We start from the raw sequence: 27,542 nt of genomic DNA, 5'->3' as shown, positions 1-27,542 counted from the left end.
TTTTTAATATAACTCCGACTGGATTCGTCTGAAAGAAGAAAGTCATACACCTAGGAGGACTTGAGGGTGAGTAATTTATGGGCTAATTTTCATTTTTGGGTGAACTAACCCTTTAACAGACTTCACACTGCAGATGACTCTGAATAATAAGCAGCACCTTTCATCTTCTGCAGGGTGTTTTTGTGCTCTCGCACGGTCCTCTGGAGCTGTCGGCAGGCCTTTTCTAGATGTCTCTGGAGCTCTTGATTCTTCTTCTGGAGTTTGGCCACAGACTCAGCGCATTCACTCTGCTTCCTCTGGGCCGTCAGACCTGCTGCAGGGTGAGGAGGTGTAAGGAGGGAAGAGGCGCTGATCCAGCAGTGTGTGAGGTGTGCGTGATGTGAGTCTTACCGATCTCTGCCTCATGGCGCTCCTGGGCTTCCTTCAGCACACGTCTCAGCTTGTCTTCGCTGCTCTGGAGTGTGAGAGAAAGAAAATATTTGGGGTGTTTCTCTGGGTGGAGATTGATGATGATCTAGAGACTATAAATATGAAGATTTATATGATATGAATATTTTGAGTAATAAAGAAGGGGGAACTCTATGTGTGCAGTTGTGCTCATTACAGTGACAGGGCATGTCAGTAGATTTTCAGTTTGTCTCAGGAAGCAGACACGCACCTTCTTCCACTCCTGCTTAGCTTGGTTGACGGTTTGACTGAGTGATTCTCTGCAGATCTCCCAAACTCTGGATCTAATGGTTCCTGGTGCACTGCTGAGCTTCTGTTCTTCTCCACTCTCTCTCCTCTCCACTCCCTCCTGCAGCACCTCTAGATCACGGAGCACCTCCTCCAGCACCCGCTGCTTCTCCTCCTGCAGTCTGCAAAACAGCAGTGCTCCTTTAAAACACCACATCTGATACAGCATACATTCATAAACTCATGTTTAGAAGGTTTGTGTTCAGGAGTCAAAATGTTTTATCCCTTTTATGTTCCAAGACTTTGCTTCTATTGATTCAAATGTTATTATTTATGTAAAATGACAGTAACTGTTTACACTCGTGTACTTCACTATAAATAAATATCTATAGTATTAAAAATTTACATAAAGCTCCACAAAAGTGAATATTAAATGTTGCTGATCATTGTATTATTACAAATGTTTTATAAATCTAATATCTAAATAAATAAAAATAAACAAATATATAAATGAACAAATAAATAAAATCAATAAATTAATCCCCAATTAGACCGGGAGACTCTCTGAGCCAACAATATAAAAAAATATAATTTAAACAATAATTAAATTAAAAACAATATTTAATACAATCAAAGATAAATAATGATGAAATAACAGGAAATTGTATTAAAGATATTAGTGCATACTGCATATTAGACAGACAGACAGATAGATAGATGGATTTAGTGTGTTGCTATGCAGATGCTAGGGTTTTTTGTTGATTATTGGCTCACGTCAAAAGGGCCCTGCTTAAACCAAATTCTGTTCTAGCTTGCAAACCCTCCTAATTATGGTGATTATTATGAACCTGATCTCTTGCTGATCTCTCCACTCCTGCTCCTTTTGTCTGAGAGTTTTCTGTAGCTCTGTGTCTCTTTGTTTGTCAGTTTGCTCCAGGTTCTGCTCCAAGACGGCTTGTAGTTTCTGCTTCTGCTCTCTCTGGAGCTGCGCCCTGAGGCGGGACATCTCCTCCTGCTTGTCTCTGATCCAAACGTCTCGGGCCGCAGCCAGCTCTGCTTTCACGAGGGCAGCCTGCTCCTGACACGCACGCTCCAGTCGGGTGCTGAGGGTAAGCACTTCCTCCTGGAGCTCACTGTTTCTCCTGTTACACTGCTCCAGTTCAGCGCATTTGGTGCGGAGCGTGTCCTGCCACCTTTCCTCCACTGCCTTCACAGCCGAGGACACCTGGGATCAGGAGGTGAGTGTTGAGCAGTTCAGAAAATAAATATGAGATAAGAAATCATTTCACAATGATCACTACAACAAATACCTGTTCCTGGACATGCTGCTTTTGAAGTCGCTCCCATTCATCTTTCTCTGTCTGCAGGCTGCTTTTGTATTCTGGGAGGGAGGTCAAGTCCTGGAGCCATCGAGAACGAGCCCTTGATATCGCACCTTCAACCTAGAAAAGTCAGAAATGATTATAAACTCTGTAAAACCTGACAAATAAGATAAAAGTCTGGAATGGAAAATATATAGGAAAGAAGTCCAAAACGAAGCAAAAATACACAATTTGGTGCAGTATTTATATGGCCAAAAAGTAAGATGAAATTCTGATAGATTGTAAATCAATGAGATCTTTATAAACGTATAGCAGACTACTTTCATAAAATGCATATAAATATCAAGTTGTCACTCTATTTTTCCTATTTGTCTTACTACGATCACACTGAAATGCTTAGTTTTATGATCAAAGCTCTAGTTTTTATTGTGGGGCAAAAACATATAATGCAACGCAATACAATGATGACTGAGAGATGATCATATCTGATACTCACAGTTTTAATAAGAATTTTCTAAATAATGATGCATGGATAATCAAGTAAACCTAAGTTGCTTCAGTCTAGTAAGTGTTCATATCATGAAATATTACTAATAATATAAAAGTTATTTTTAAGTGTATGTCATAAAATTCAGTAAATATTTCACAGCAAAAAGACAAGTGAACCATAACCTGAAGGGTGACATTTTCACAATTATAATAAAAAGGTCTTTTACTTGCTAAAAAATACCATTAATCAGACGAAAGAAGGCTTGTAGTAGAATGTTTGCAACAGGCTTTTCAGAAAAAGTTTAATCGTGTTGATCATTTTGAAATTGTATTTGCAATTATCATACAGTAAGTTTATAGTAGTGATGCACTGAAATTTTTCAATTTTTCATTCAAAACAGCAATTTCTGGTTTCCATCAAAATAGTTTTGGAGGGCCGAAATCATTGACCAAAACAGTGATGTTACCATTGTGGAAAGACGTCAATCAATAAAACAGCTTGTAAACAATAATGTCACATTTACAGTACCTCTGGGAAGGCATTCAATGTCCATAAACTAGATAGTCTAGTAGAAAAAAGTAATTCCAGAGAGGAGCATTTGTCTAAATATATGCACTATATGAAATATACCTTATATTTTTACTGATCCTGTTGTGTCTTCATTATTTAATGCATGTTTGAATAAATTAGTTTTCACAGTAAGGGCTGTAAATCAGTCACACCTGGAGTGTGATGTCATCAGTGTGTTTCTGCTGCATCTCTATCTGAGCATCTCGTACTGCTTCCTCCACGGCTCTGGCCTGGGCCGTCGCAGCCTCCTGCTGCAGGGTCTCCCTCTGAGCACTGAGCCGGACCTCCAGCTCCTCCACTGAAATCAGCTGACACGCTCCCTCACGGGTGTCTGACTGCCTGGCCTTCCTGACCTCTTCCTCAACCTCCTGTAACCTCTGAGCCCAGGACTGCTCCAACTAGCACAAAGACCGACAAACAAGAAAGACAAATCAAAGACAGGCAAAAAGACATGCACACAGACAAAAATATAGACAAAAAAAGGACAAACAGACAGATAAACAGATGAAACAAAAAAATACAGGCAAAAGATATGCAGACAGACACAGATAAAATATATAAAAGGCAAAATATAAGAGCATTTGACCTACATCTGAATGGCACAACAGTGACATTTAGTAAGATCATGCTGGCTTGGCACTGAGTAGAAAGATCATTGATGTAATTGGCCCATCATCACTAACCGTCTCCTGCTCCTGCTGCCAGCTCTTCCTGGCCGTTTCCAGCTGCTCTCTGACCCGCAGCTCAATCTCAGCCTGCGTGTCTGTCTTCCACTGGGCTTTGAGCCGAGACACGTCCTCCTGATGCTGATGCTCCAGATCAGACCTCAGTCTCTCCAGAGCAGCCTCACTCTCCTCTCGCCTCTTTAACTGAAGCAACAAGAAACATGATCAAATGTTAACAGTCTCACACGGTCAGACTTTTGACTCTCAGAAGAAAACCTGTTCCCCTAAATAGACCGTAATAATAATAATAATAACAAGAACAACAACAACAACAACAATAATAATAAATATTAATTAATTAATAAAAATCAATGCATTGATTAAATATTCACAAAAATCCAATAATAACAACTATTTTTAATCACTGATCAAATAAATATTTAAATAAAGATAATTTAATAAAAAAAAACAAATAAATAAAAATAAACAAACAAATAAATAAAATCAATAAATTAATCCCCAATTAGACAGGGAGACTCTCTGAGTCAACAATATAAAAAATAAATAAATAAAAACAATAATTAAATTAAAAACTAATAAATAATAAATTAAACAAATTAAACAAATAAATAAAACTGCATTAAATGAATTAATATTTTAAATAAAAATGAAATAAATTAAAATAAATAAATAATTAAGTACATAATTAAATCAATCAACCAACAAATCAATCAATAAATTAATTAACTTATTTATTCAGCATCTTGCGCTTACCTCATTTTCTTTCAATCTCCTCTGTTCTTCAAGCTTGTTTTGGAGATTTTCCTCCAGCTTGTCCTTCTCTTTGCAAACAGAAATGTAGCATTCCTGCACAGCTAACACCTCTTGACTGAGATCAGTCAGCTTTGACCTGTGGATGGACCCAGAGCATACTTTATGAAGATTATGATCCTTCATGAAGTTTCCAATCGTTTTGTTTAAAGGTGGAGGTGTAGTGCAGTACTCGAGCTGTTGGAGGTGCTGCTGTTGCTGGCTGGAGAGCTGCTCTATGTGAGCCGTGTGCTCCTGTGCGAGCTCCTCCCGGACACGATTCACCACGTCATCCCTGAACTGCTGCTGAGTCCTCTCATCCCTGCACACAGAGCATTTTACCTATAGATATGTATAGGTAGATGCCCTATTAGCGGCTGTTTCTATAAGCCGCTATACGTAAGCCATCCGCCATACTGGAATGGTCAAAGCCTGTACGTCTGCCACCCGATGGATGTGCTTGTATGAATATCTATATCTGGAGTAGACTTCATCCGATGATGCTAAACTAACACAATACAACAAGACAAAGCCGTTAGCTACAACAACATTTAAAAGGTCCTATAGTTTAAAAACCTGTAATATTGAGTTAATACACATTAAAGACACAAACAAACACATTCTTATCAGTGAAAGTTGATCAATTTCTTCAGGAATTTAAATTGCGGCAGTTTTTACAACCAGAGGCTGCGCAATGTTGAGCAATCTTGATTTTTATTGTGAGTGACGACACATTGACCTTTCCAAGATGGCCGACACGTTGATGTGTCTGGAGCGGTTGAATGTGACATTTACCCATAAATATCTATGATTTTACTTATGAAACACCACAGAAGGTGCACCAGAGGGGAATTAACTATCGCTTTAGCAAAATGCATGAACATGTGACCTCTCTGCTGCTTCCTGTTTCTCCTGGTCCAGCTCCTGGATCATCTCTCTCATCTTGGTGCAGAGCTCAGAGTTGGCAGCCTTCACCTTCTCTTCACTCTGCTTCAGCTCCTGATTCCTCTTCTCCAGAGCCTGCAGTTCACAATAGGGATGGTCAACTAGTATTCAACAACTAGCTAATTGAATAGTAACTTCTTAAGTGTTATTTTAGTATTGTATACTATTATAGTCTTTATTAATCTTTAGAATTAGCTTTTGTTTTTAATTGTATTATGTGTTTTTGTCATTTTTATAAGTTGTATATTTATAGTTTATTTATAACTTTTTAAATTTCAGGTTTAGTTTTAATATTACTTCACCTTAAACAAAAATAAAAAATGCTGTTTTGAAAACTACCTGAAATCAAATAAGTTTGTCGTCTAATATTTTTGTTTTGTTTTATTTAAGCTTTATTTCAATTAACAAAAATGATTTTTTAACATGACACTGGTCTTTTACATTTATACATGTTTAGATTTTTTTTTCCTAAATAATAGATTTTTATTCCATTTGATTTCTTAGTTAATTTAATTGCTTTATTGTTGATTTACTTGATTATCAATTTTTAATCATTAATATTTTTATACATTATTGTTTAGCTTTAATTTAATCTTATTTCAGATTTAGTATATTTTTTAACTTCAACTTAAGCTTATTTTATTTCAGTTAGTTGCCAAGGCAACATTTCTAATTTTAAAGTTTTTTTAAATTGTTATTTCTATTATTTATTTAGATTATTTCAGCTTTATTCCAATTAATGAAAATTATTTTTAATAGTTTTATTTTTAGTTAAAAAAACAACACTGATCAAGACACAACAGTCCTCTAAGTTTGTGACTGTGAAGTTGCACTGACCTCCACTCTCTCCTGCAGCACCTGCCGCTCCTCCTGCAGTCTGATGAGGTCTTTGTGAGGGGCGGCAGTCATGTGGGATGTTTCCAGGTGTTTCTCCAAGCTGCTCTCCCTCACCTGTAGTAAACGCACATGGTGTAAGTCTAACATCTACTACAGCACACAGGTTGATCCATCAAGCACTGATTTGCTGTAGGTCAGACCTTAGAGTCTCGTACAGTTCTCTCAGCCTGCTCTAGCTGCGTCTGCAGCTGCTCTGCTCTGGTCTGAGAGCGTCGCAGCTCCTCCTGCAGCTCAGAGATCTTCAGACGCTTGGTCTTCAGGTGGCTCAGGCAGCGCTGCAACTCGCTCTTCAGCTCTCGCACCACGTCCTCCTTCAGCAGGGTCGAGTCTCCTTCTTCTGCAATATGAGGTGTGCTGGAAAACAAAGTCATTATGAGAAGCTTGACATTATAAACAATATAGCAATGCAGTTTTTGGATTGTTATTGTACAATATAACATTACCTGTGGATTCGTCCATTTTTCCACTTGGACTTCTTGATCCTCAGGTCCACGTAGGACTCAGACAGCTGGTTCTCCCGGTCTCCATTAGACTCCAAGGCTCCATGTTTAATGGCAGACTCATACAGATTTATCTGCTCCTTTAGTTCAGTCATCTCTTCCTGATGAGAGAAGAAACACATGTGCTCTGTTTGTAGCCTGATTATGGACAGCTTTAATGTTTGCCATGACTGGAGATGCTGTCAAACATTAGTGGACTGACTGACCTGCAGGGCTTTGTTGATGTCTTCACTGATAGAGCGGGCAGACTGAGCCTGCTGGAGCTTCATCTGTAACTGACTCATCTCTTGAACAGAGCCTGCAGAGAATAAAAGAAGCTTTGATAAAGATGTAACAGGCATGAGGGAGACAAATCTTCAATTAATTAATTAAAGGGGACATTGAAAACATTAAATAAGTTGACTTTTTGCTGCATGAACTGCAACCTCGTATATTGACATATATTGATAATGGTACAAAAAGTACCATTAGTAAATAAATAAAAAAATAGATACTACAGTTACTGTTCATTTTTATATTTCACTATAATATGTCTCATTTAAAAATATAAAAATTACAATAAAATATTATCCTTGATTTTTATTAAACAACAACAAAATATTTCAAATATTTCACATTTTTAAGGGGAACCTAAGAGGTAAAAATAATAAATAAAAAATTAGATAAAATTCTTATTTCCATATTTTTATCATTTTAAAATGTATAAAAAACAACTGTAATAGAATATTATACTTTTTATAATATTGGGAACATACGTAAAAAAAATTATAAAATGAAATCAATAAAAAACAAAACAAAGAAAAACAGTTAGATAAATGTGTTTATTTTTATATTTTAATTATAATTTTATGATATAAAAATTATTGTAATACAGTATTATACTTCATTATTATTATTATTATTATTAAATAACAATAACAGAACCTAAGAGGTAAAAATAATAAATAAAAAATTAGATAAAATTCTTATTTCCATATTTTTATCATTTTAAAATGTATAAAAAACAACTGTAATAGAATATTATACTTGTTATAATATTGGGAACATACGTAAAAAAAATTATAAAATGAAATCAATAAAAAACAAAACAAAGAAAAACAGTTAGATAAATGTGTTTATTTTTATATTTTAATTATAATTTTATGATATAAAAATTATTGTAATACAGTATTATACTTCATTATTATTATTATTAAATAACAATAACAACAACAATAATAATTATTATTATTATTACTACTACTATTATTATTATTATATCCTTTATGGAAAGTCCACTTCAATAAACACTTTTTACAAATATACACAAGATGTGCCCAGGATTTTATGTCATTCTAAGACGATTTAACACAACCCAAGAGCACCTTCTGGTAACTTAAGTGAATGTGAAGGCCCCAGATTCTGCATACTTGAGTCACTGTAGTTCAGCTGGAATGCTTAAACTGTTTTAACTGCAAGAAAAAACGATTACTGGCCCATTCAATTACCCATGAGGCTCGAGCAATCACAAGAGTAAAAACAAACAGAAGCACATGGGATGCCACATACCAATGTGGAGCAGTTTGGCACACTGCTGCTGGCTCTCCTCCAGGCGCTGTGTGAGGGTGTTGATGACGGAGGCTCTGTCCACCTGATCCTCTTCCCTCTGACGCTCCAGCAGCCGGACCTGATCCAGCAGCCGCTGGCCCGCCTCGACCTGACAAACACACACAACACTCAGTGAAACTGCAGGCCTGCACTGCCCTCTGTTGTAAGGGGTTAAGCCGCACTAAGGATTAATTCATATCTACATGTATCTGACCTGCTCGTTTAGACTCTGTGATTGTGCGTCTAGTTTCTGCTGAAGGGTGAGCAGTTTGGCTTCATACTGCTCCCGGATGGCGACCATGTCTCTATCGTGCTGGTCTCGTGCTCGTGTCAGAGTGTCTGAGCGACACAGATCCATCATCTGCTCCTTCATGCTGTCCATCGCCGCCTCAGCCACACGCTGCTGCTTTAGGATCTGTGTACGCACACATTTCCTCTCTTATAAGGAATTGCACAGTGTATCACCACTATACACTATTTCAACAAGCCCCAATAAATGAGTTGACCTGGACTTGCTGTGTGACTGATGTTGAGCATGAGGAATTCATGAGCTCGTACCTCTTGCTCTCTGTCTGTGAGAGACTGAACCTGTTTCTCCAGAGATCTGATTCTCCCCTGCAGCTGCGCTTCTCTCTCTTTCGCCTCCTCCACTAGTGCACTGGACTCCTTCAATGATGTGGTCAGACCGTCTTTCTCATCTAAACAAAAAGCAACACATTTTGTGGCTTAAATTCGTGTTAAAACTGATGAGATCAACACTTAAAACACATTCCAGGTCACTTTTGACCCAGAGGAGTGCATACAATAGTTTTTTAGTATGGGAATCAAACTTTGCTAATGTGTTAAGACTATCCAAAATATACTTATTTTCCAGATTTTTTTTTTCTGAAGAAATATAAAATAACCTTAATTGTACCACCTTTCACATTCTGGTTCAGTTTTGACTGGATTTGATCTCTCAGAAAAAATACTTCTGTAAATATATATTTAGCATCTTTCCTGTATCTCTCACAAACTTTTAGGACTGAATTTTGTTGAAAAACATGAATATGCATGCACACAGACAACAATAGTAAACAATATCAAATTAACTGCTGCCCAAAGGGGTGCAGAGCAAAAGTTGAAGGACCAAATAGCCTAAATTTGAAAAAGGAAAGAAGGTTTGAAAAAGGAGAAACCCACATTTTACTGAGTAACACTGATTTTGATCTGGTGTTGTTTTGTTAGAAAAGGAATATGCAGGAGTTAATAATGGTAATCTTCATGTTATACTCTCTTATAAATTTCATATACTCAAATAAAATGTATCATATTGTTATTTTTCACTATAGCTCACATAATATTTGAAATTAAATTTTTTTTATTTAAAAAAAGTGGCAAGTGACATAATAATAACATTGTAACATGCAACACTTTTAAATGTTTGCTAGTTCACTCATTAAAAAAGTTTTATAGCTTTAATGTTATAACTATGTTATGTTATGACTGTTTATGACAAGTTATGACTGTTTTAAAAGCTTACGTTCCCACCGGGTCAAAATTAACCCAGAATATGAAAACAGTATGCAGTTTTTATGTATTATGAGGGATCAAATAATATAGCTGATAAACTAGCAACATAGATGTTGATGAGCTTTTAAAAAACAAAATAATAATTAATAAAAAAGAAATTATGATTGGGAAAGAGCTGAATTTAAAGCAGTGATAATCTGGTTAATCTGACCTTTAACAATGGTGAATTGGTGCTCCAGATATCTCATCCTCCTCCTGCAGTCCTCTAGTTTCTGTTCCAGCTCCTCGATCTGTCTGGATTGAGCTCGGTTTAAAATCTGAAGCTGTGCCAGCTGCTGACCATCTGCTGTATCTGAACAACATTCATACAACACACCTCAATCTCCTAAAATACTACTAACATAGTCATTACAAATACAATTTCCAATAAATGCTGTTCTTTTCAACTTTTTTATTCATCAAACATTTTTCATGAAATGATTCTTGAGCAGAAAATCAGCATATTAGAATGATTTCTGAAGGATCACGTGACACTGAAGACTGGAGTAATTATGTAATAGTTTTTAGAGTAAGTTATTACAGTTATTACACTAAGTTTTTACTGTAATTTGATCAAATGAATGCAGCCTTGGCGAGCAAAAGAGACTTCTTTCTAAAACACTGAAAAATCTTACCAACCCCCAACATTTTGAATGGTAGTGTATAATGGTATCTTACTCTGAGTTGAGTCCAGGAAGTCTCTCTGAATCTGGTCAAAGGGGCCATTCTGACTGGTCACTTGAGGATTGAACATCTTGGGCTGGTTTGAAGGTTGATGTGGGTGGTAACTAGCCTTGTAGGCATCAGTGGGTTTGTTCCTAGCTCCTCCATTATCAAAAACCTTCAACAAATGTGCAAAATTTAGAAACATGCATACAATGTTTAATAAAAGAAATAAAAATTGGCTGCAGGCATTCACCTGAAAGTGGTTTCTGATGTTGTTCTGCTCTCCATGGACTTGTGCCTCATCTCCATGGTAGCCTGCCCCATGTTGAAGAGCGTTATGAGGGTACGCATCCTCTTCCGCCCCGTCCCCAGTGGAGAAGTCAGTGCCGTGGGACTCGTCCGTGCCTGCGGATGAGTGTGCATAGTCTCCGTTCTGGTACTGGTAGTTCTGTGGGTCCCAGCTGGTGGGTAAATGTTCTGTCCCGGTCTGCAGGTAATGAGGGTGACTGTTGGTCTGAGACGTTTGACTCCTATAGCTGTAGTCCTCATGATACTCCTCCTCATAGTGCTGCACACACATGCAAGAAAATTATTAAGTGAATACAGTCAGTGTAACTTGCTACAGTATATTAAATGCATCAAATTTTATGACCATTTTCATCCTTTCAATGACTCTCATAAGTAATCAGGCTGTTTTTGCTGCATCTGAAACTAATAAACTCACTTCCTCATGGGAAGAGGGTCTTGGATGCTCCCATTGTGGCACATTCCAGGCATGCTGCGGTCTGAAAGACAAACACATTAGGTATGTTTTATTAAATATGTATTTCAGGTAAGTGTTGCATAAGGGTGTTTTGTACCTGTTGTTGTCTTCTGGGTGACTGCAGGTGGAGCGGTCGAGCTCAGGTGAGGAGCAGTCGGCGCTGTCATCCAGCATGTCATCAGGGAGATCAGTCAGGAGCTTGTGGAGCTAAAACAAACAAACAAACCAATCAATAAAAAATTCAAACAACCATTCAGGACGGTATTTGCCCCACCCACAAGCGGTCTTCTCCCCCGCCAGACTGTTAAGGAACAGATTAGAGGTCTTCACGGGTCCACTTGGATCTGAAAACCTGAGGTCCAAATTGAGATATTAGTATGATATCATGTCAATCCATGCTTCTATGACAGTGGTGCATTCAGCGAAAACAAACGAGTGGTGGGATTTGCTTATAAATTAATATAACATAGGCTAAATGTAAATGCAATCTCTATTCAGAGATACCAAGAGATGTTTGTTGTTTTTAAAAACAGCTAACGATTGGTTGCCAAATATAAAAAAAAAAAATTACAAAAAAAAAAGACCTAAATGTAAATGCAATCTCTATTCAGAGATACCAAGAGATGTTTGTTGTTTTTAAAAACAGCTAACGATTGGTTGCCAAATATAAAAAAAAAAAATTACAAAAAGAAATTAATTTTTGTTTGTTATCTATTTGGGACATCAGGCATTGCACTCTGCAAGCTATTACTCTCTTTATTTTTAACCAGTGATTTTCTTCAAATAAATAAAAATTAATTAAAAAAAAAACAAGCAAAGTAATATACCTAGGAACAAATAACTTACAAAACAGGAAGTAAACATTATAAACAAACACTTATTTTGATTAAATGCAGACAATTCAGATGGTAGTGTACAAGAGAATGGTGTATCTACATACACACATTTTTCTCTTGATATATATCAACTATTTTTATGTTATGGCTGGTTAAAGCCTACACTACCTTGTGTAAAAAAAAAAGCATGATCACTCTAATTATACCTAAATTCACTTTAGCATCATCACAGCGTGCGGTATGAAATATGGATAACTACTCATTTTAAGATGATAAAAACGTCCCTATAATGAAGGAGGGATCTGTATAAGTGTGATTATTGTGATTCATTTAGGTTAGCAAAGTTAATCTAAAATCCACAGTTAAATTTGATATTAGTTTGCTGATACAAAGAAAAAAAAAGCAAAATCACTAATATTAGATCATATTCATATGGTCTGATATAATGTGCATCTTTAAGAAAAAAAAACACTTTCAGCCAACCACTAATACACTTACTTATCTCCAGTAAGTAGACTAAGTAAGTGTCTGACAGGCCATCTCTCGAGGAATGTAATTTTAAACATTATCATAATTTTCCTCAGAAGTTGCTCAATACAATAATGCAATATTGAGTTTAATGGCAAACACACTGAAACTATGAGAAACGAAAAAAGCACATGGAAGCAACCGATTCACTGCAAGTCCCATAGCAACCATTTAAAAAAACACACCCGCCCGGTTACAGACATGCTGAACTCTCACACAAACACCAACACATGGCCCTGAGGCATCTTAAAGGAGCCTGAGCACTCCTAACTTTCAGCAACTTCAGTATCTTTCACTTCATGATGAAACACCGCTCATGTCTCAGTATCGGAGAACAGACAGTCAAACTCACCCTCCATAACTCCCGCTGGATGAGCCGCACATCCTGATACGTTCCCTCGGAAATTAAACTTTCCCACATTTACACTCCTACGACAGCTACTGCAGGAGCTCTTGGACTCAATGACATACTGAAACACTATTGTGTGCAATGCTGGATTTCAGCAGCATGAGTCATATGAATAACTCCAGAAAAAAGAAAGCAGAAAACGAGGAACTAAGCCGTCCTCATTTGGCCAGGCTGAGGTCGGCCCATTGTGGGGGTCAGAATATACGTTTCAGTTAACTGGAGCAGAAATATTCCTCCTCTGATGGACAAAAAAAAAGACAAACAGCCTGTGAAAATGACGGCGCATGTGATGCACATCAAAACTGATGGTCACCATTCACCTCGTACTATTATTTTCTGATTCTAATCCAAATGGAGAAGTGCAATTGCCTACAATTTATCCCTCCATACAGAGCAAACGTTTGCTCTGAGATGAACTCGTGTGAAGCTTCAGTAAAGAGCTGTGAGTGTGTAGGGCAGTGGAAACCGGCTATATGACACAGCAAACACACCTGACTGCATTGAACATGCACCAATGACAGCAGACGTCCATTCATGCAGCCGATAGCTGTAAGGTGAGTCAGAACACACGCTTCTGATAGGAGAAGCTCTGCCCTTTAAAAACAAACACCGTTACTGCATGTGACTGGAAACAGAAGAATCTTTAACTACTTATATGAATAACCAAGAGCCTAATTCAACAAATGTGGACCGAGTAACTTGAGTACATGCACAGTAAAAGTCAGCTAGCTCACGTGGGAACAAAATCACAAGAAAAAGATTCAATCAAACTCTTGTGTTTCATACACTAGTTTTTAATGGTTACACCGGCATGTTAAGCATTAACTGCAGGCCATGACAAAGAACAGCCCTGACAGAAGGACTTGATTAGAATTACAGTTTACAATATTAATGTCACAAAGAATACTGAAATGTCTGTTAGCAGATATACAAATTTAAAACATGAACCGGATGAAACTGGATGTACCTGCTTTAACAAGATGGACACAAAAACTGAAACAGACATACACTGAATATGAGAAGCTCACTGCTGAACTGCAGCTGATATTGCACATTTTTCAACAGAAATGGGCACCAACTGAAACACATTCACTTAAAATAGCTTGAATGTGAGTTAATGTATCCAGCAGACATAGAATACAGTGTCATTCTTGAAGTGTAATTATACCTTAAATTTTGTTTCAACAAAATGTTATTAGTATTTTCTCTTTATTAAGATATGTATGTAATGAAAGTGTTACGTAAACATACATTTTTTTTTTATTAAAAAAATCATTAAAAAGTGTAATATAATTTAAAAAAAACTGATGTGTTTGCTTTCCGGAAACTGGATTTAAATTCGACATGAAAGGGAAATTGCAACTGTCTTAAAAAATTTTCTTGAATGAGATTAAAAAATATATATAATAAATTAAGGACGATTTTTTTTTTTTTTTTTTTACATTGGGGATTAACTGGATCGTTGTCGTTTGCTAATTGCTGCAATCATTTCATGTGAGTGACAGGTTGCTTGAGGAGAGAGGTTACACACTGGTGCAAACATCATAAGAGGAGAGAACAGATATATGGGTAAATCATCTATAATAAACACTGCAACATTCATAAACAAAAATTAATTGTCAGTTTTGATTTCATGGTGTACTACTGACGACATCACATTCTGTTCAGGGGCACACACAAATGTTTGTCCAATTAGATTTTACAAACAAAAAAAACGTCAGCATCATTACTCAAGTCTTCAGTGTCACAAGATCCTTCAGAAATCATTCCAATATGCTGATTTAGGGGGAAGTCATGGCCTAATGGTTAGAGAGTCGGACTCCTAACCCAAAGGTTGCGGGTTCGAGTCTCGTACCGGCAGGGATTGTAGGTGGGGGGAGTGAATGTACCACGTACCTCTTCCATACCACAACTGAGGTGCCCTTGAGCAAGGCTCCGAACCCCAAACTGCTCCCCGGGCGCCGCAGCAAAAAATGGCTGCCCACTGCTCCGGGTGTGTGTTCACGGTGTGTGTGTGTTCACTGCTGTGTGTGTGCACTTTGGATGGGTAAATGCAGAGCACTAATTCCGAGTATGGGTCACCATACTTGGCCACACACATCACTTCACTTCACTTACTATCGGTGTTATTTTTTTGGAACCTGTGATACTTTTTTCAGGATTCTTTGATGAATAAAAAGTTAAAAAGAACAGCATTTAAGTCTTTACTGTCACTTTTTAAATCAATTTTACACATCCTTGCTGAATAAAAAGTATTAATTACTTTCAAAAAGAAAAAAAATATGCTGACCCCAAACTTTTGAACAGTACTGTATATTGCTACAAAAGATTTCTATTTTAAGTAAATGCTGTTCTTTTTTTACTTTTAATTCATCAAAGAATCCAAAGAATCAATATATACTGTATGTATATATATATATAACAGCCAGTTCTGCCCAAATGTCCTTGACCTCAGAGGCAGCCTGCAGGAATATGTATATTACGTTGAAGAGACTGGACTGGCTACCTTTGAGCCACTCTTTCAGCCCTCTTCCTCCTCCTCCTCTTTTTTTATAGTTTGATTGTTTATGTCCTGATTTATAACAATCAAGCGCAGTATCTGCGATGATGTACTTTAACACCAGGAGGGCTGGCGAGCAGAAATGGGCCCCTTTGATTGCGTCGTATGGTTCACGGACGGGTCTGATGTAACCGAGGGTGAACGCAGTATTTCACACATGGGAAATCTCATGAGGAAAGGTCTTCAAAGTGACCTGACACTCAAACACGTTTACTGCACCTATAAAACACTCTAATGGTGAGAAGATAAGACAAAGAATGACCTGAAAGAAAGAACAAATCACCTTAAATCAACCACACAAATGGATTTCAAGGCTTAGCTCTACATTTGATAGGAATAATAGAAATTCTGAATAAATATTTACACTGATCGTTCCATACAGCAAGCTCAAAAATAAAATAAAATAAAATAAGATAAAAAAAATAAAAAATAGTCTCACTGAGATACTATTACAGTTGTTATACATATTTTGAATTGTAAATACACACACATACATTACATATATACATATATATATATATATATTAACCGATGTTGACCCTTTTAAATTGTTGTCCACAGTAGAATGTTTAAATTCATCTGGCTGTTTTTTGGTCCAAGTATGCAGTGCAGCAGATGACAGCTGTCAGTCTGGTGGGTGTGTTTGTGTATCAGTGCTCAGTAACTGGACAGATACCTCTTGCTCTCTGGCGTAGTCTTCCTGATCATACTCCTCTTCCTCCTGCTGGGTCTGTAAAGCTGCACTGTCAAAATCAATGGACATCCTGCTGATCTGAGAGGAGAAATGACACACTGAGACAGGAAATGACCAGCAATCACATCCACTTACACTTCATTTAACCAGTCTACTGATAAAACCCAGAACAACCAGCTAAAACATATTTGCCAGTTCGTACGTAGCATTATCAAACATCGTTAATCCCAGATCCAGCTAGTTTCTAAGCAACACGTTACACCTCGTTCATTTAGCACTAGTTTATAAGCTTCAGTTCACAAACAAGGCTGTGTATGTGAGTTTAAATCATCTCTGCTTACCTTTAAAGCTTTAATAAAGTCGCCACAGTGCTAAAGTAACACAATAATCGCAAATGAAGTGTTTCTATGAGACACATTACAGTGTCTCGGTGCCTCACAAACTCATGCCGCAACAATATTGATATAAAATGACTGCGTACGAGTAATAAACGATCTGCAAATGTTTGTTCGTCCGTCACAGATGGTGAAACTCGATTAATGTTGACTAAAATCGATATTACAGCAAATATTTTGATGAAAGTCTCTGTCCACTGAAACATGGCGCCCTAAACAGCGGCAAAAGTCCTGGATTCTGATTGGCTGACGGGAGGAACGACGTCATGTGAACGTTATAGCCAATGGTTACGGCCTATCATGTGTCAACAGAAAGGTATTTTCTCAGCCATAGAACTGTATCAATAATAATAATCATAATCATAACAACAACATTATTTATTTGGTTTATACAAATATATGAACGATTTTATACATGTATGGTTTTCAATTAAAATGATATATTTTTATAGTAAATACATTTACATTATATATCATTATATGATTATCAATATTAACTGGTTTGGTTATTCGGTTAGGACTTTTAGCCGTGTAGTGTATGCATGAAAAATTATTATTGTTCATTATTGTCCTTTTTTTGTCCTATACTGTATGCACTTTCTATTTAAAAATTATAGACAATTTATGGTAATTATAATAGTTTAGATGTATAATTGTTATATATTTTATTCAATATATTTACATTATATACTATTTACACACACACACACACGTGTAAAAAATATAAAAAAAACAAAATGTAAAAATATATATACAGTGCACAGCATAAATGAGTACACCCCCTCTGATTAAATATAAAAGATGTCTTTTCTTAATGATCACTAATATAATTCATAGAAAGATGGCAAAATTGAAATGTATTAACCCTTTACATAGACGTGAAAGTGCACGATCCAAACTTAAATTTGTATAATTCATGAACGAAAACATTTTGTAACATGATACTGAAGAAGACTTTTTTTGACAAAGGTCAGAACTCCTGTTATGATGTAGATTTTTGAGGTGCACTCTTGTCAAAAATTAATCTATTACTTTTCCTACATAATTTTTTAACAAAAACATTGGTAAAAAATCTATTTAGGAGTCTTAGACCTTTCCAACGATATATAGTTTGTCATGATTAGATTAGGATTTCATTGTAATATAGTGAAGTAAACTTAGGCGTCCCACAGAGGGGACAGGTGACAGTTAAAGGGTTTAACATATTCTTAATAAAAACAGATAAATACATGCCATTAATATCTGTAAGATAAGAAACTTAGCCAATTTTTGTTTCAATGAAGGATTTCAGAAATACCACTGAATGCCACTGTGGGAAACAGGCACTTCTCTCTGTACTCCTTCTCTAGCAACACCAGAACATTTTGGATGCTGTTAGATCCGAACTGATTGAATTGGTCTCAAGAGACCAGAGTATGGATTCCCAGAAGTCTCTATTTTGTAAATATGGGCCTTGGAAAAAGCTAAATGAGTTTATTGTGCTTTGGCTACAGTCGGTAATTCTGGTGTGGATAAACAATCATGCATGTCACTTCTGCATGCTGCATCTTACTCTGTGAGATAAAGTGGTGGTATTGAAGGTGGGAGAGAGCGCTGTACAGTCACTCCCCCCACCGACAATCCCTGCCGGTACGAGACTCAAACCCGCAACCTTTGGGTTACAAGTCCGACTCTCTAACCATTAGGCCACGACTTCCCCATCTTCTAAGCAAAGAGTAATGTGCACTGTATATATGAAAATTATTGCTTTGTCTTTTCTGTATATTCAGCGATCATTTTTTAAATAGGTGAAATATTGCCTGTACATGTAATCTTATAACTTTTACTTCATTGCTTATCACACAAAATCATACACCATTACAGACACATTTTTCACTGAAGCAAATAACGTATTCTTTATTTTTGTTGTTGAAAAGTGAAAGAGCTCAGACAGCATAACGCTTTAAACAGATCTGTAATATTTTTTTGAGAGGAATTGTAGCAATGACTGCATTTTTAATATGCATGTGCTGCGGTGCAACTGCATAAAACTCATCAACTGAGTTCTATGCAAACCAAGTAAAACATGCCGACTCTGACAAGAGACAGTTCAACAAATAAATTATTAAATTTCACACAGCATGTCCTCACGCTTTCCATTAAAGACAAACGTATGCCTTTTAAATGTCTGCCAAGTGCCAAAATGTGCTATTAAAGAAAACATTTTTTTTAGATGATGCAAACATGTTCATATTAGAGACCTATAACAATTCAGTACAGCAGACATCCTGTGGGAACTTCTGCTCTGTTAAGGACATTTAAAACTGACTTAAGTGACTACAGCTGTAAAAAAATACACACTAGCCAAATTACGTTCCCCCTTCTGTGATTGGGGGAGTAAAGGCCTTGAAAGTAGTTAATGTCACTGACAGCCTCGAGTCAACCGGCTGCTTGTAGGGTCAACTTGTTTTCCAGGATCGTCAGTGTCAAATCAAGCCAGTTTACTAACAATGGCCTGGTTGAGAGTGTTCAGCTGATTGGTCCATTTGTCCAGGGCAGTGTATCGAGCTCCACCTCTTTTCTGGTGATCGAGCTCCAACAGCTGATTGACTTGATCAATTCTACCATTGATTGTGCTGAAAGAAAGACATACACAAGATAAAAAAAATATGCAGTGAAATAGTATATAAAAAATAGATTTTTACATATTTTATTAAAACAAAAATCTCTATTAAAAAGTGTTAAACTTACTTGTCTAAAATACACTGCACAAGCAAGCTTTCCACATCTGCAACATCAATATTCAATTCCTAAAGAAAAACAGGGAACATTACATTAAAATGGCATAATATAATATAATATAATACAATATAATGTTTACCTTTGAAATAAATGGTATGTGTATCCTAGTGTAAGGCTTAATCAATTTGATGAGCACTTGTGTTCTTATGTTTCGTAATAATTCTGAAAGGAAAAGCAGAGAGAAAAATTATTACGTACTTACTGACTCCACATTTGTTGTCTGAGATTTATGAAATAAATATGTGAATATGTGCGTGAAAGTCAAAGCCACCCAAACTGACCCTCAATATGTTCTCTGATGAAGGGGTCGTCCATTATGTTGCTGTGATTCGTCTTTAGGATTTTCTCAAATTCTGTGATGTCATTGTTCTGGTAGGCACTAGAAACAAGTTAAAGGCAATTGATACCATAAAATCAATCTATTCAGACCATAAAAACTGAATTAAAAAAAAAGAACAGGATCAGATAAATCGAGAAATTAAGTGTGTAAGTTGTGTGCACGTACCTTACCAGGTTTGTCATTGCTAGGATTTCTGGATCATTTTTGTAAGGTTTCGCCTAGTTACATAGTGATTTAGAAAGAATTAGTTTATTTAGTTATATTACAGACCACAGCATTTTATCTTCTATGGTCAGGCCCAGATGAGATCAGCGGTTCTGTGCTTTTTTCTGCTCTGATTCTGGGAGAAAAATAAGTAGCTTTTTAGGTTTCAATTATGTACATTTAGTGAAACAACATGCCTACTGGTCAATATAAGTAAACTCAAATTCACCAAAATATTTCAGATATGAACATGCTACAGTGAGAAATTGTAGAGAATTGAGATATGGGTTTCCAAATCTAGCTTGCTGATGGCCTTAGATCCCATGTGGGCCTGCGCATGATTACCACCTTATACCTCTTGAGAATCAAATGGGTTGATTCCAGACTTCATCAGCATGTTGGCCAAGACCAGGTACTTCAGACAAGTGGTTCGCCTGGGGCTTCCAGACTCGTCATAGTTTTTGAATGCCTCGAAAAAGTCTGTATGTGCCTTCTCGAACTCTCCCTCCCTCAGGTGCATTTTACCGCCACATTCTAAAAAGAACCAGCCACATGTCAAACAAAATTAGTGAACTTTCCAATTGTGCATAAAACAAAAACAAACCAAAACTAAACCAAACTTTCCAACTGTACACAAACAAAAACCAAACCAACTAAAAACTGAACTCTTCTCTTTCCAGGTACTCTAACAACAAAAAAAAAAACATCAAATACCAAAACAATCTTTCCAATTAAACACAAACAAAAACCAAATGAAAAATAAATACTAAATTAACCCAAACCAAAACTAAACACTTATTTCTAAGTCTTCATCTTCACAGCCACAAACAAAATTTGCAATTGTACACAGACAACCGGAGAACAACAGATATTAAATAGCCTACTGTTAAGAGTTATATAATGTAGTCTTGTGTTTTATTAAAATTGATTATAATTGATATCTCAAAAGGATATGCACTTGAGCTGCTGCGCACTCGCACTGCAACACAAGATTTTCATAAAATAAAATAACTTGCCATTTCCATTTGTTTCTCACCAAACCCTCAGTATACCTTCAGAATGCACAGGAAATAAGCAGCAGTCATATTTAAAGCGGGCATGGCAGGGTATGATATGACAGCTGTCATAGCCTACCCTGCTCACCCAGTAAGTCTGTTTGTTTAATTAAGAAATTAATTAATTTGTTTCAAAATAAATATTTTAAACACTAAGACAAAAGGGAAAGAATAATAAATTGGCTTGGGTTGACCTATGTTCACGCAAGAACTGTCATTCTGACTGACAACCGGAGAACAACAGATATAATGGGTTATTAATCAGTACAACTGCAGCAGTGGAGGACTATTATTCTGCTGCGTGATTCTGCAGAAGAACTGATGAAGGCACGGTTTGATCTTCGGCTGACCAATCAGCAGAAAGGGGCGTTTAATTCCCGCCCACATGTAGAAATCGAATATTCAAGCTGTTTATTCATTTTTCTACCCATGAACGAAAAACGTAAATTTAAGCTGAATTATCGTTTTTCGTTTTTTGGAAAAAAACGAAAAAGGAGCCGTTTTCTCATTTGTCTACTTTTAATATTAAATAAAAAAAACGAATGATCGAATGATACACGGATTCTAATCGTTTAATGTAATCGTAATCATTTCCATGTCTCCCCAACTACAAACAAATTTTGCAATTGTGCGCCAACCAAACCAAAAACAAAAAAAACAAAACAACCTCAAAACAAAATTAGACACTAATTTTCATTTTAACAACTACAAACAAACTTTTTAATAGTACACAAAAAACTCAAACGAAACTAAAACAAACCAAAGCAAAACAAACTTTCCAATTATACACAAAACAAAAACCAAATCAACCCAAACCAAAAACAAAACTAAACACTAATTTCCATGTCTTTTTTCTTCATAATTTCATCTCTGGTATTAAAAATGTGTTCATTACCTCTGATGACTCCCATGATGAGCGGATGTGGGATGGCTGATTTAATGTGTAATGACTGCTCATAGAGGGCTTTGAGTTTCTTGTTGTTTTTCTGCGCTGTATACATCTGAATCTCCAAAGCGTAGATCTCCAACAGCTGAGTGCCCTTCTTCAAGTCGTCCTCTCCGTCATCCGTCTAGGGGTGTGCAATAATGACAAAAAAAGGATCTCAATATTTTCTGGAATTTTGTTGATAACGATATTTAGACAATATTTTGTTGAGCATGTTATTGTGCTGGTACTTTGGCAGGTTTAGGATTGGCGTGGTGATTAGTTTGCAGGAGTAATTAACTTTTCCAATTAGTTTAAATTGATTTTTTTTTATTTTTACATTTTATGGGCATTTTTACCTTTCATAAGACCAATTTTTTCTAGCCTAATTAAATGTATGCATCATCTTTTTTGTCAAATTCTTAAATTTAATCAATACATTTGAATAGTAAGACACTACAGGACTGTTACCTATCAAATTAAATCAGTATCAACACAGGCTGTTTAATGCAGGAAAAGTTGAATATTGATAATTGAAAAGATTTTGGGGAAAAAAAGGGGAAATACACTTTAAATATCAACCCAAAATCGCCAGTAGGTGGCGGCAAATCATTGCATGAGTGAGTCAGAGACGCAAAACCGTTCTGCTGTGGCTTTGTTTGAAACTATTTTCATTGACGAAATAGAGCAAAACAGGAACTGTTGTCTAAAGTTGTCTAAAATGTAAGTCAATTAATACTAACTTCTTGTTTAATTGACTGTTTTATAAAATCAATATCACATTTGCAATTGTGCTGATATTTGGAGAAAAACGTCACTCTTTGTGTGATATTTACGGAAGAGGATTAGGGCAAAGCAATAATAAAAAAATAAAACCATCTCGAGATTAAAGTCATTATAATGCGAGATTAAACTCGTGAAATTTCAAGAAAAAAAGTCGAAATAAAATGTTGAGAATAAACCCATTAAATTATGAGAAAAAACTCGTTAAATTTCGAGAAAAAAAGTTACAATATAATGTTGAGAATAAACTCATTAAATTACAAGAATAAAGCCAAAATAAAATGCTGAGAATACACACACTCGTGTCATGTTCATTTTATATCGTTGGAGAGTGTTAGTGGCGCAGGTCGTCGAGAGTAATGTTCGTGGATGAAGCATATGTGTTTGACTAGAGTTCGAATCCGCCTTTTGCCGAACTCGCTCTTCTTCCTTTTTTCATCACATATCACATCAGAAAAGTGGAAATCAATTGACTAACGAGTGTTTAATAATGATGTATTAATTGGGTAGGTTTAGGTGTAGGTAGGCTATAGGGAGGGCTTTGTACCAATAAGACAGCGTCTATTTAGTTTCAATAAAGAAAATCATTTACAGCCTATGTTATTATTGTATCCTGTTAATGTACAACAATACAGAGGTGCAAACAGTATCTGTCACTATTTATAAGTATAAATAGCATTAATTAATATTTACACTTATTGCAAAGATCTGCTACTTTTGCATAGCGTAAATAGAATTGCTATATTCACTTAGTGTAAATAGCACATCGCTAAAACTGCTGCTGTTGTCACTTAGTGTAAATAGAATATATCACTATTTTCACTTAGTGTAATAGCATCCGATGTGATATGTGATGAAAAAAGGAAGAAAAGCGAGTTCGGCAAAAGGCGGATTCGAACTCTAGTCGAGTCGACTGCATATGCTTCATCTGTGAGCGTTACTCTACGACCTGCGCCACTAACACTGTCCAACGAGATAAGATGAACATGACACGAGTGTCTTTTATTCTAAACATTTTATTTTGACATTTTTCTTGAAATTTAACGCGTTTAATCTCACATTATAATGACTTTAATCTCGAGATGGCTTAAATTTTTTTTTTATTATTGCTTGGCCTCTAATCCTCTTCCGTAGATATTAACTATATCAGATGATATAAATATAAGACATAAAAGCCATATGCCCACTCATCTCATATGTCGGTGGAATTATAAATGTATTTTAATAGAGTAAATCACACAGTGAAAGCGTGAACTCTAAATGTGCTCGTGCAGTAGTCTAACCTACATCTCAGTGTATGCTTGCACACTCTGGCTGTATTTTTGTTTGGTTTTTGCCATATACTCAATGTCAAATATCGTTTAAACAACAATTACGATATTATCGTCGACGATACATATCGCACAGCCCTACATCCGTCTAATTAAGAGCATCAAATCAGATTCAGAGCAACACAGAAGATACTTGAAGCAGGTTTTCTTATTTTTACTCTACCTGACATGACTGATGCAACTGCCTGAGAATTTTCTGGAGTTTTCCAAACTCTTCTCTTTCCAGGTACAACTTTCCCAGCTACAGGAAACAGAGAAGCAGAAGTTAGCAATATTCCTGAATTAAATACAGACGCTTTCTGAGGTTTGCACCAGTATTAATGTAAATTGCATTAACAGAATTATTATCATAGTATTGTGCATATTATTGTTGCTGATACATAAGTGTGCGGTTAACATCTGCTAAATAAAACAGATCATCTAAACACAGAATGCATTGCTAGAGCACAAACCTTGGTGTTAGTTTTAAACCAAAGTCTGTCGTTTTTGGCATCTTTTAATGCTTCCAGTGTGGTCTCATAAAACTCTTGTAGCAAGTCCATCTGGAAACAAACATGAAAAGATAAATATTATTTTATTATCTTTACTAGCATAATAACCTTTAATTAACATGACTTTATTATTATTTTATCATCACAAATATATTACTGAATTCAGAAAGCAGTTTAAAATGCATTAAATACCTGTTTGGAGGTTGAGATATAATCTAGAATAGAGTTGATGGATTTCTCAGAGTAATTTCTGGTGACAGCACTCCTAATATACGTCAAAAGCTGTTTATACCGGTTCATCATTTCTGGAAAATTTGTCTGTAAAAATAAGAATGAAAAAAATCTGATTTTATAGTTAATTATTAACATAATAATATTTGTATTATTATGGTTTAGAAATTTTAGAAAACACATGAAAATAAGAAAACAATGTATAAATATTATATATATATATATATATATATATATTATGATTATATAATATTTAATAAATAATCTCTGCTACTATTGTTACGCACAAGCTTGAAGTTGATCTTAATCATCTGTTTCAGTGCTTTGAAGCCCCATTCTCCTTTCTCGCCCTCCAGCTCCAGCACCTGCAAAAGAGAAAACAGTGATTACACCTTTTCAAAGTCACACACAGCACAGATCCTGACACTGAAAGATCTTCGGTTCTGTCTGACCTTCTGAAAGCTGCTCAGGGCTGCTTTAGGATCATCTTCTTTCAGGGCTTTGGAGTTGTAGTACTGATTCTCCAAATCCACATTGGGTTCAGAGTTGCTGTCCTCGGAATACTCCTGAAGTGAAAGCAAACAAACAATTGACACTTTCAGCACGGTATGCATAAACTCATAAGTAACTGCACAGAGAAACGCCTTGAAAGATACTGTACGGCTTAATGGTGAATGATTATGACAACTGCATAACAATAATTATGGTATGATTATTTATAGCTGTAAAACTTAAATACGTAATAATTTCACAGCAAACTGAAACAAGCTATCATGCAGTTTAAATCTAGCAACTCATTAGCCATAATTTAGTCAACTTCACGTGAGTCTGCAAGTTAACAAAACATACATAAGAGCTTCTATATATGAGCTCTGAGCTAAAACTACTTAAAATAAAGAAGGCTGTCCTATTCCTTGACTTAATTTTTTGCAGTATTAGCAAACTAGCCACCTGCTAAACAACTCGTTTGCGAAATTACGCGCCTATAAACACGCTAAACATTTTTAAATTTCACTATATTGGCTTCGCATTACATTACATGCATTTACAGTTGCGTTTATTTTAAACAGTCTTACCAAGTCATAATCCTCCTCATCATCGCACATGAAATCATCTTCCATGTCAGACATTTTGACCGGGGAGAGAGACTCTTACCCACAATGCTCCGCGAGAAACGCGTTTTGACGTCACGCCGCGCCTTCTGTAAAAGGTGTGCGCGCAGTTCCGATTCTGTCCGAGTGCTTCCGAATCCAGCCGAACGGCTTTGCGGGATTCGTGTCAGATTCTTCCGTATTGTTAGACTCATGATTCCGGGTGTGACAGTCAGCTGACAGCACTTGTATAGTGTCAGTCCACTCGTGCATAGTGTATTTAATGCAAAACAAAGATTAAAAACTGCACAATGGCCACAATTCCACCGAAAATCAAGGTGCAGGTCAGTGGAAAAGAGAGGTAAGTTGCGACGGTTCGGAAAGCTTCGTGCAGCTCTTCGGATAACTTCGCCTGCGTATGAATGGAATCTGTTCGCTCTACACCCTGCTTTTTTAGTTTTAACTTTGTTGTCTTTTTTCTTTAGGCATACACTTAAAACTGATTTCCTCCTTCTTTCTGTTAGGTTGCAGAAACTGAAAGAGGCTTTTCATGAAACATATGGACAAATGCCTGTCTTCTACGCTTGTGCTCCAGGGAGGGTGAATTTGATTGGTGGGTTGCAAACAGTGTGAGTGTGTAAACATTAAAAAAATACCATCAGCATTGCATTTTATATTACATCTTATCATTTTCAGGTGAGCATATTGATTATTGTGGCTATGCTGTCCTGCCAAGAGCATATTGATTTTGTTGGCTATGCTGTCCTGCCAATGGCAATAGAGCAGAATATTCTTGCTGCAGTTTCTGTCAGCGACTCCAAAACAATCCAGCTGGCCAACACTGACCCCAAATACAAGCGAGTAACAATGTTCTTCATTACTGAAATTTGTTTAATAAAATTTAATTGGTAAAATTTAGTCGACAAATTCATTCATTCACTTACTTGCTTACTCATTATTTATTTATTTACTTGCTTACTTATTATTGATTTATTTACTTGCTTATTTTATGTAAGCTTATTTCTGCCATGGAATAAATAAATAAATATTATATTTATATATATATATATATATATATATATATATAATACTTTTCTCTCCAGAATTGCATGTTTATATCTCACAATTGTGAGTTATTAATTGCAATATGTAAATTCTGAATTGTGAGTTTATAGTTTATAGTTTATAGCCACTGTGAGATATAAACTTGCAATCCTGAGGGGGAAAAAAAGTCTGAACTGTGAGATAAAAAAAGTCACAATTGCCTTTTTATATTTTTATTCTGTGGTGGAAATAAGCTTCCATATACTTAAGTACTAACTTTATGAACGCTTATTTCTGCCACAGAATATATTAAAAAAGTAATCGCTTCTTTTTATATCTTGCAATTGTGAGTTATGAACGTGCAATACAGTCTTTTTTTCTAAGAATTGCTCGTTTATATCTT

At 36.0% G+C, this 27,542-nt stretch overlaps 3 protein-coding genes across 3 annotated transcripts in view; 1 reads left to right on the top strand and 2 right to left on the bottom strand.

Moving 5' to 3' along the window:
- cep152 (centrosomal protein 152) overlaps positions 1-17,091 on the bottom strand; it is a 20,658-nt gene extending 3,567 nt beyond the window's left edge. The window contains exons 1-24 of the mRNA XM_016452474.1: positions 16,810-17,091; positions 16,451-16,546; positions 11,539-11,648; positions 11,403-11,463; positions 10,932-11,246; positions 10,691-10,853; positions 10,185-10,325; positions 9,020-9,159; positions 8,676-8,876; positions 8,423-8,570; positions 7,081-7,172; positions 6,818-6,975; positions 6,515-6,728; positions 6,315-6,428; positions 5,422-5,552; positions 4,726-4,854; positions 4,497-4,632; positions 3,741-3,926; positions 3,210-3,455; positions 1,986-2,117; positions 1,524-1,900; positions 659-857; positions 391-454; positions 158-313 (exon numbers count right to left, since the gene is read on the bottom strand). Coding sequence (XP_016307960.1) covers positions 158-313; positions 391-454; positions 659-857; positions 1,524-1,900; positions 1,986-2,117; positions 3,210-3,455; positions 3,741-3,926; positions 4,497-4,632; positions 4,726-4,854; positions 5,422-5,552; positions 6,315-6,428; positions 6,515-6,728; positions 6,818-6,975; positions 7,081-7,172; positions 8,423-8,570; positions 8,676-8,876; positions 9,020-9,159; positions 10,185-10,325; positions 10,691-10,853; positions 10,932-11,246; positions 11,403-11,463; positions 11,539-11,648; positions 16,451-16,537 — 3,700 coding nt within the window. The 5' untranslated portion in view covers positions 16,538-16,546; positions 16,810-17,091. The remainder of the gene's footprint in view (positions 1-157; positions 314-390; positions 455-658; positions 858-1,523; positions 1,901-1,985; positions 2,118-3,209; positions 3,456-3,740; positions 3,927-4,496; positions 4,633-4,725; positions 4,855-5,421; positions 5,553-6,314; positions 6,429-6,514; positions 6,729-6,817; positions 6,976-7,080; positions 7,173-8,422; positions 8,571-8,675; positions 8,877-9,019; positions 9,160-10,184; positions 10,326-10,690; positions 10,854-10,931; positions 11,247-11,402; positions 11,464-11,538; positions 11,649-16,450; positions 16,547-16,809) is intronic.
- A 1,642-nt stretch (positions 17,092-18,733) lies between these two features.
- On the bottom strand, positions 18,734-26,166 carry cops2 (COP9 signalosome subunit 2). Its single transcript, XM_016452473.1, has 13 exons — positions 26,081-26,166; positions 25,457-25,570; positions 25,292-25,369; positions 24,966-25,091; positions 24,735-24,824; positions 24,446-24,523; positions 22,139-22,313; positions 20,544-20,722; positions 20,150-20,202; positions 19,926-20,023; positions 19,724-19,806; positions 19,594-19,652; positions 18,734-19,478 (listed from the first exon to the last, which is right to left on the bottom strand). Exons 1-13 carry the CDS (start codon positions 26,132-26,134, stop codon positions 19,334-19,336), a joined length of 1,332 nt encoding a protein of 443 aa, XP_016307959.1. The 5' UTR covers positions 26,135-26,166; the 3' UTR covers positions 18,734-19,333.
- Positions 26,167-26,250: 84 nt separating this feature from the next.
- Positions 26,251-27,542, top strand: part of LOC107662478 (N-acetylgalactosamine kinase-like) — a 6,788-nt gene continuing 5,496 nt past the window's right edge. Inside the window, exons 1-3 of the mRNA XM_016452520.1 lie at positions 26,251-26,456; positions 26,620-26,708; positions 26,832-26,952. Of these exons, the coding sequence (XP_016308006.1) occupies positions 26,407-26,456; positions 26,620-26,708; positions 26,832-26,952 (260 nt within the window). The 5' untranslated portion in view covers positions 26,251-26,406. The remainder of the gene's footprint in view (positions 26,457-26,619; positions 26,709-26,831; positions 26,953-27,542) is intronic.

Source organism: Sinocyclocheilus anshuiensis, unplaced genomic scaffold (genome assembly GCF_001515605.1).
Source record: "Sinocyclocheilus anshuiensis isolate Anshui unplaced genomic scaffold, SAMN03320099.WGS_v1.1 scaffold807, whole genome shotgun sequence".
Lineage (NCBI taxonomy): Eukaryota > Metazoa > Chordata > Actinopteri > Cypriniformes > Cyprinidae > Sinocyclocheilus > Sinocyclocheilus anshuiensis.
The sequence above is the reverse complement of the archived record's forward strand: the minus strand, read 5'-3'. Positions and strand labels throughout refer to the sequence as shown.

Bases quoted from the DNA above. Each gene is read 5' to 3' on its own strand.
- cops2 (XM_016452473.1), bottom strand. From the start codon at position 26,134: ATGTCTGACATGGAAGATGATTTCATGTGCGATGATGAGGAGGATTAT. The intron at 25,370-25,456 runs GTCAGACAGAAC...TCTCTTTTGCAG, and splicing joins CCCTGAGCAGCTTTCAGAAG to GTGCTGGAGCTGGAGGGCGA. The intron at 22,314-24,445 runs GTAGAGTAAAAA...GCACACCCCTAG, and splicing joins AGTTGCATCAGTCATGTCAG to ACGGATGACGGAGAGGACGA.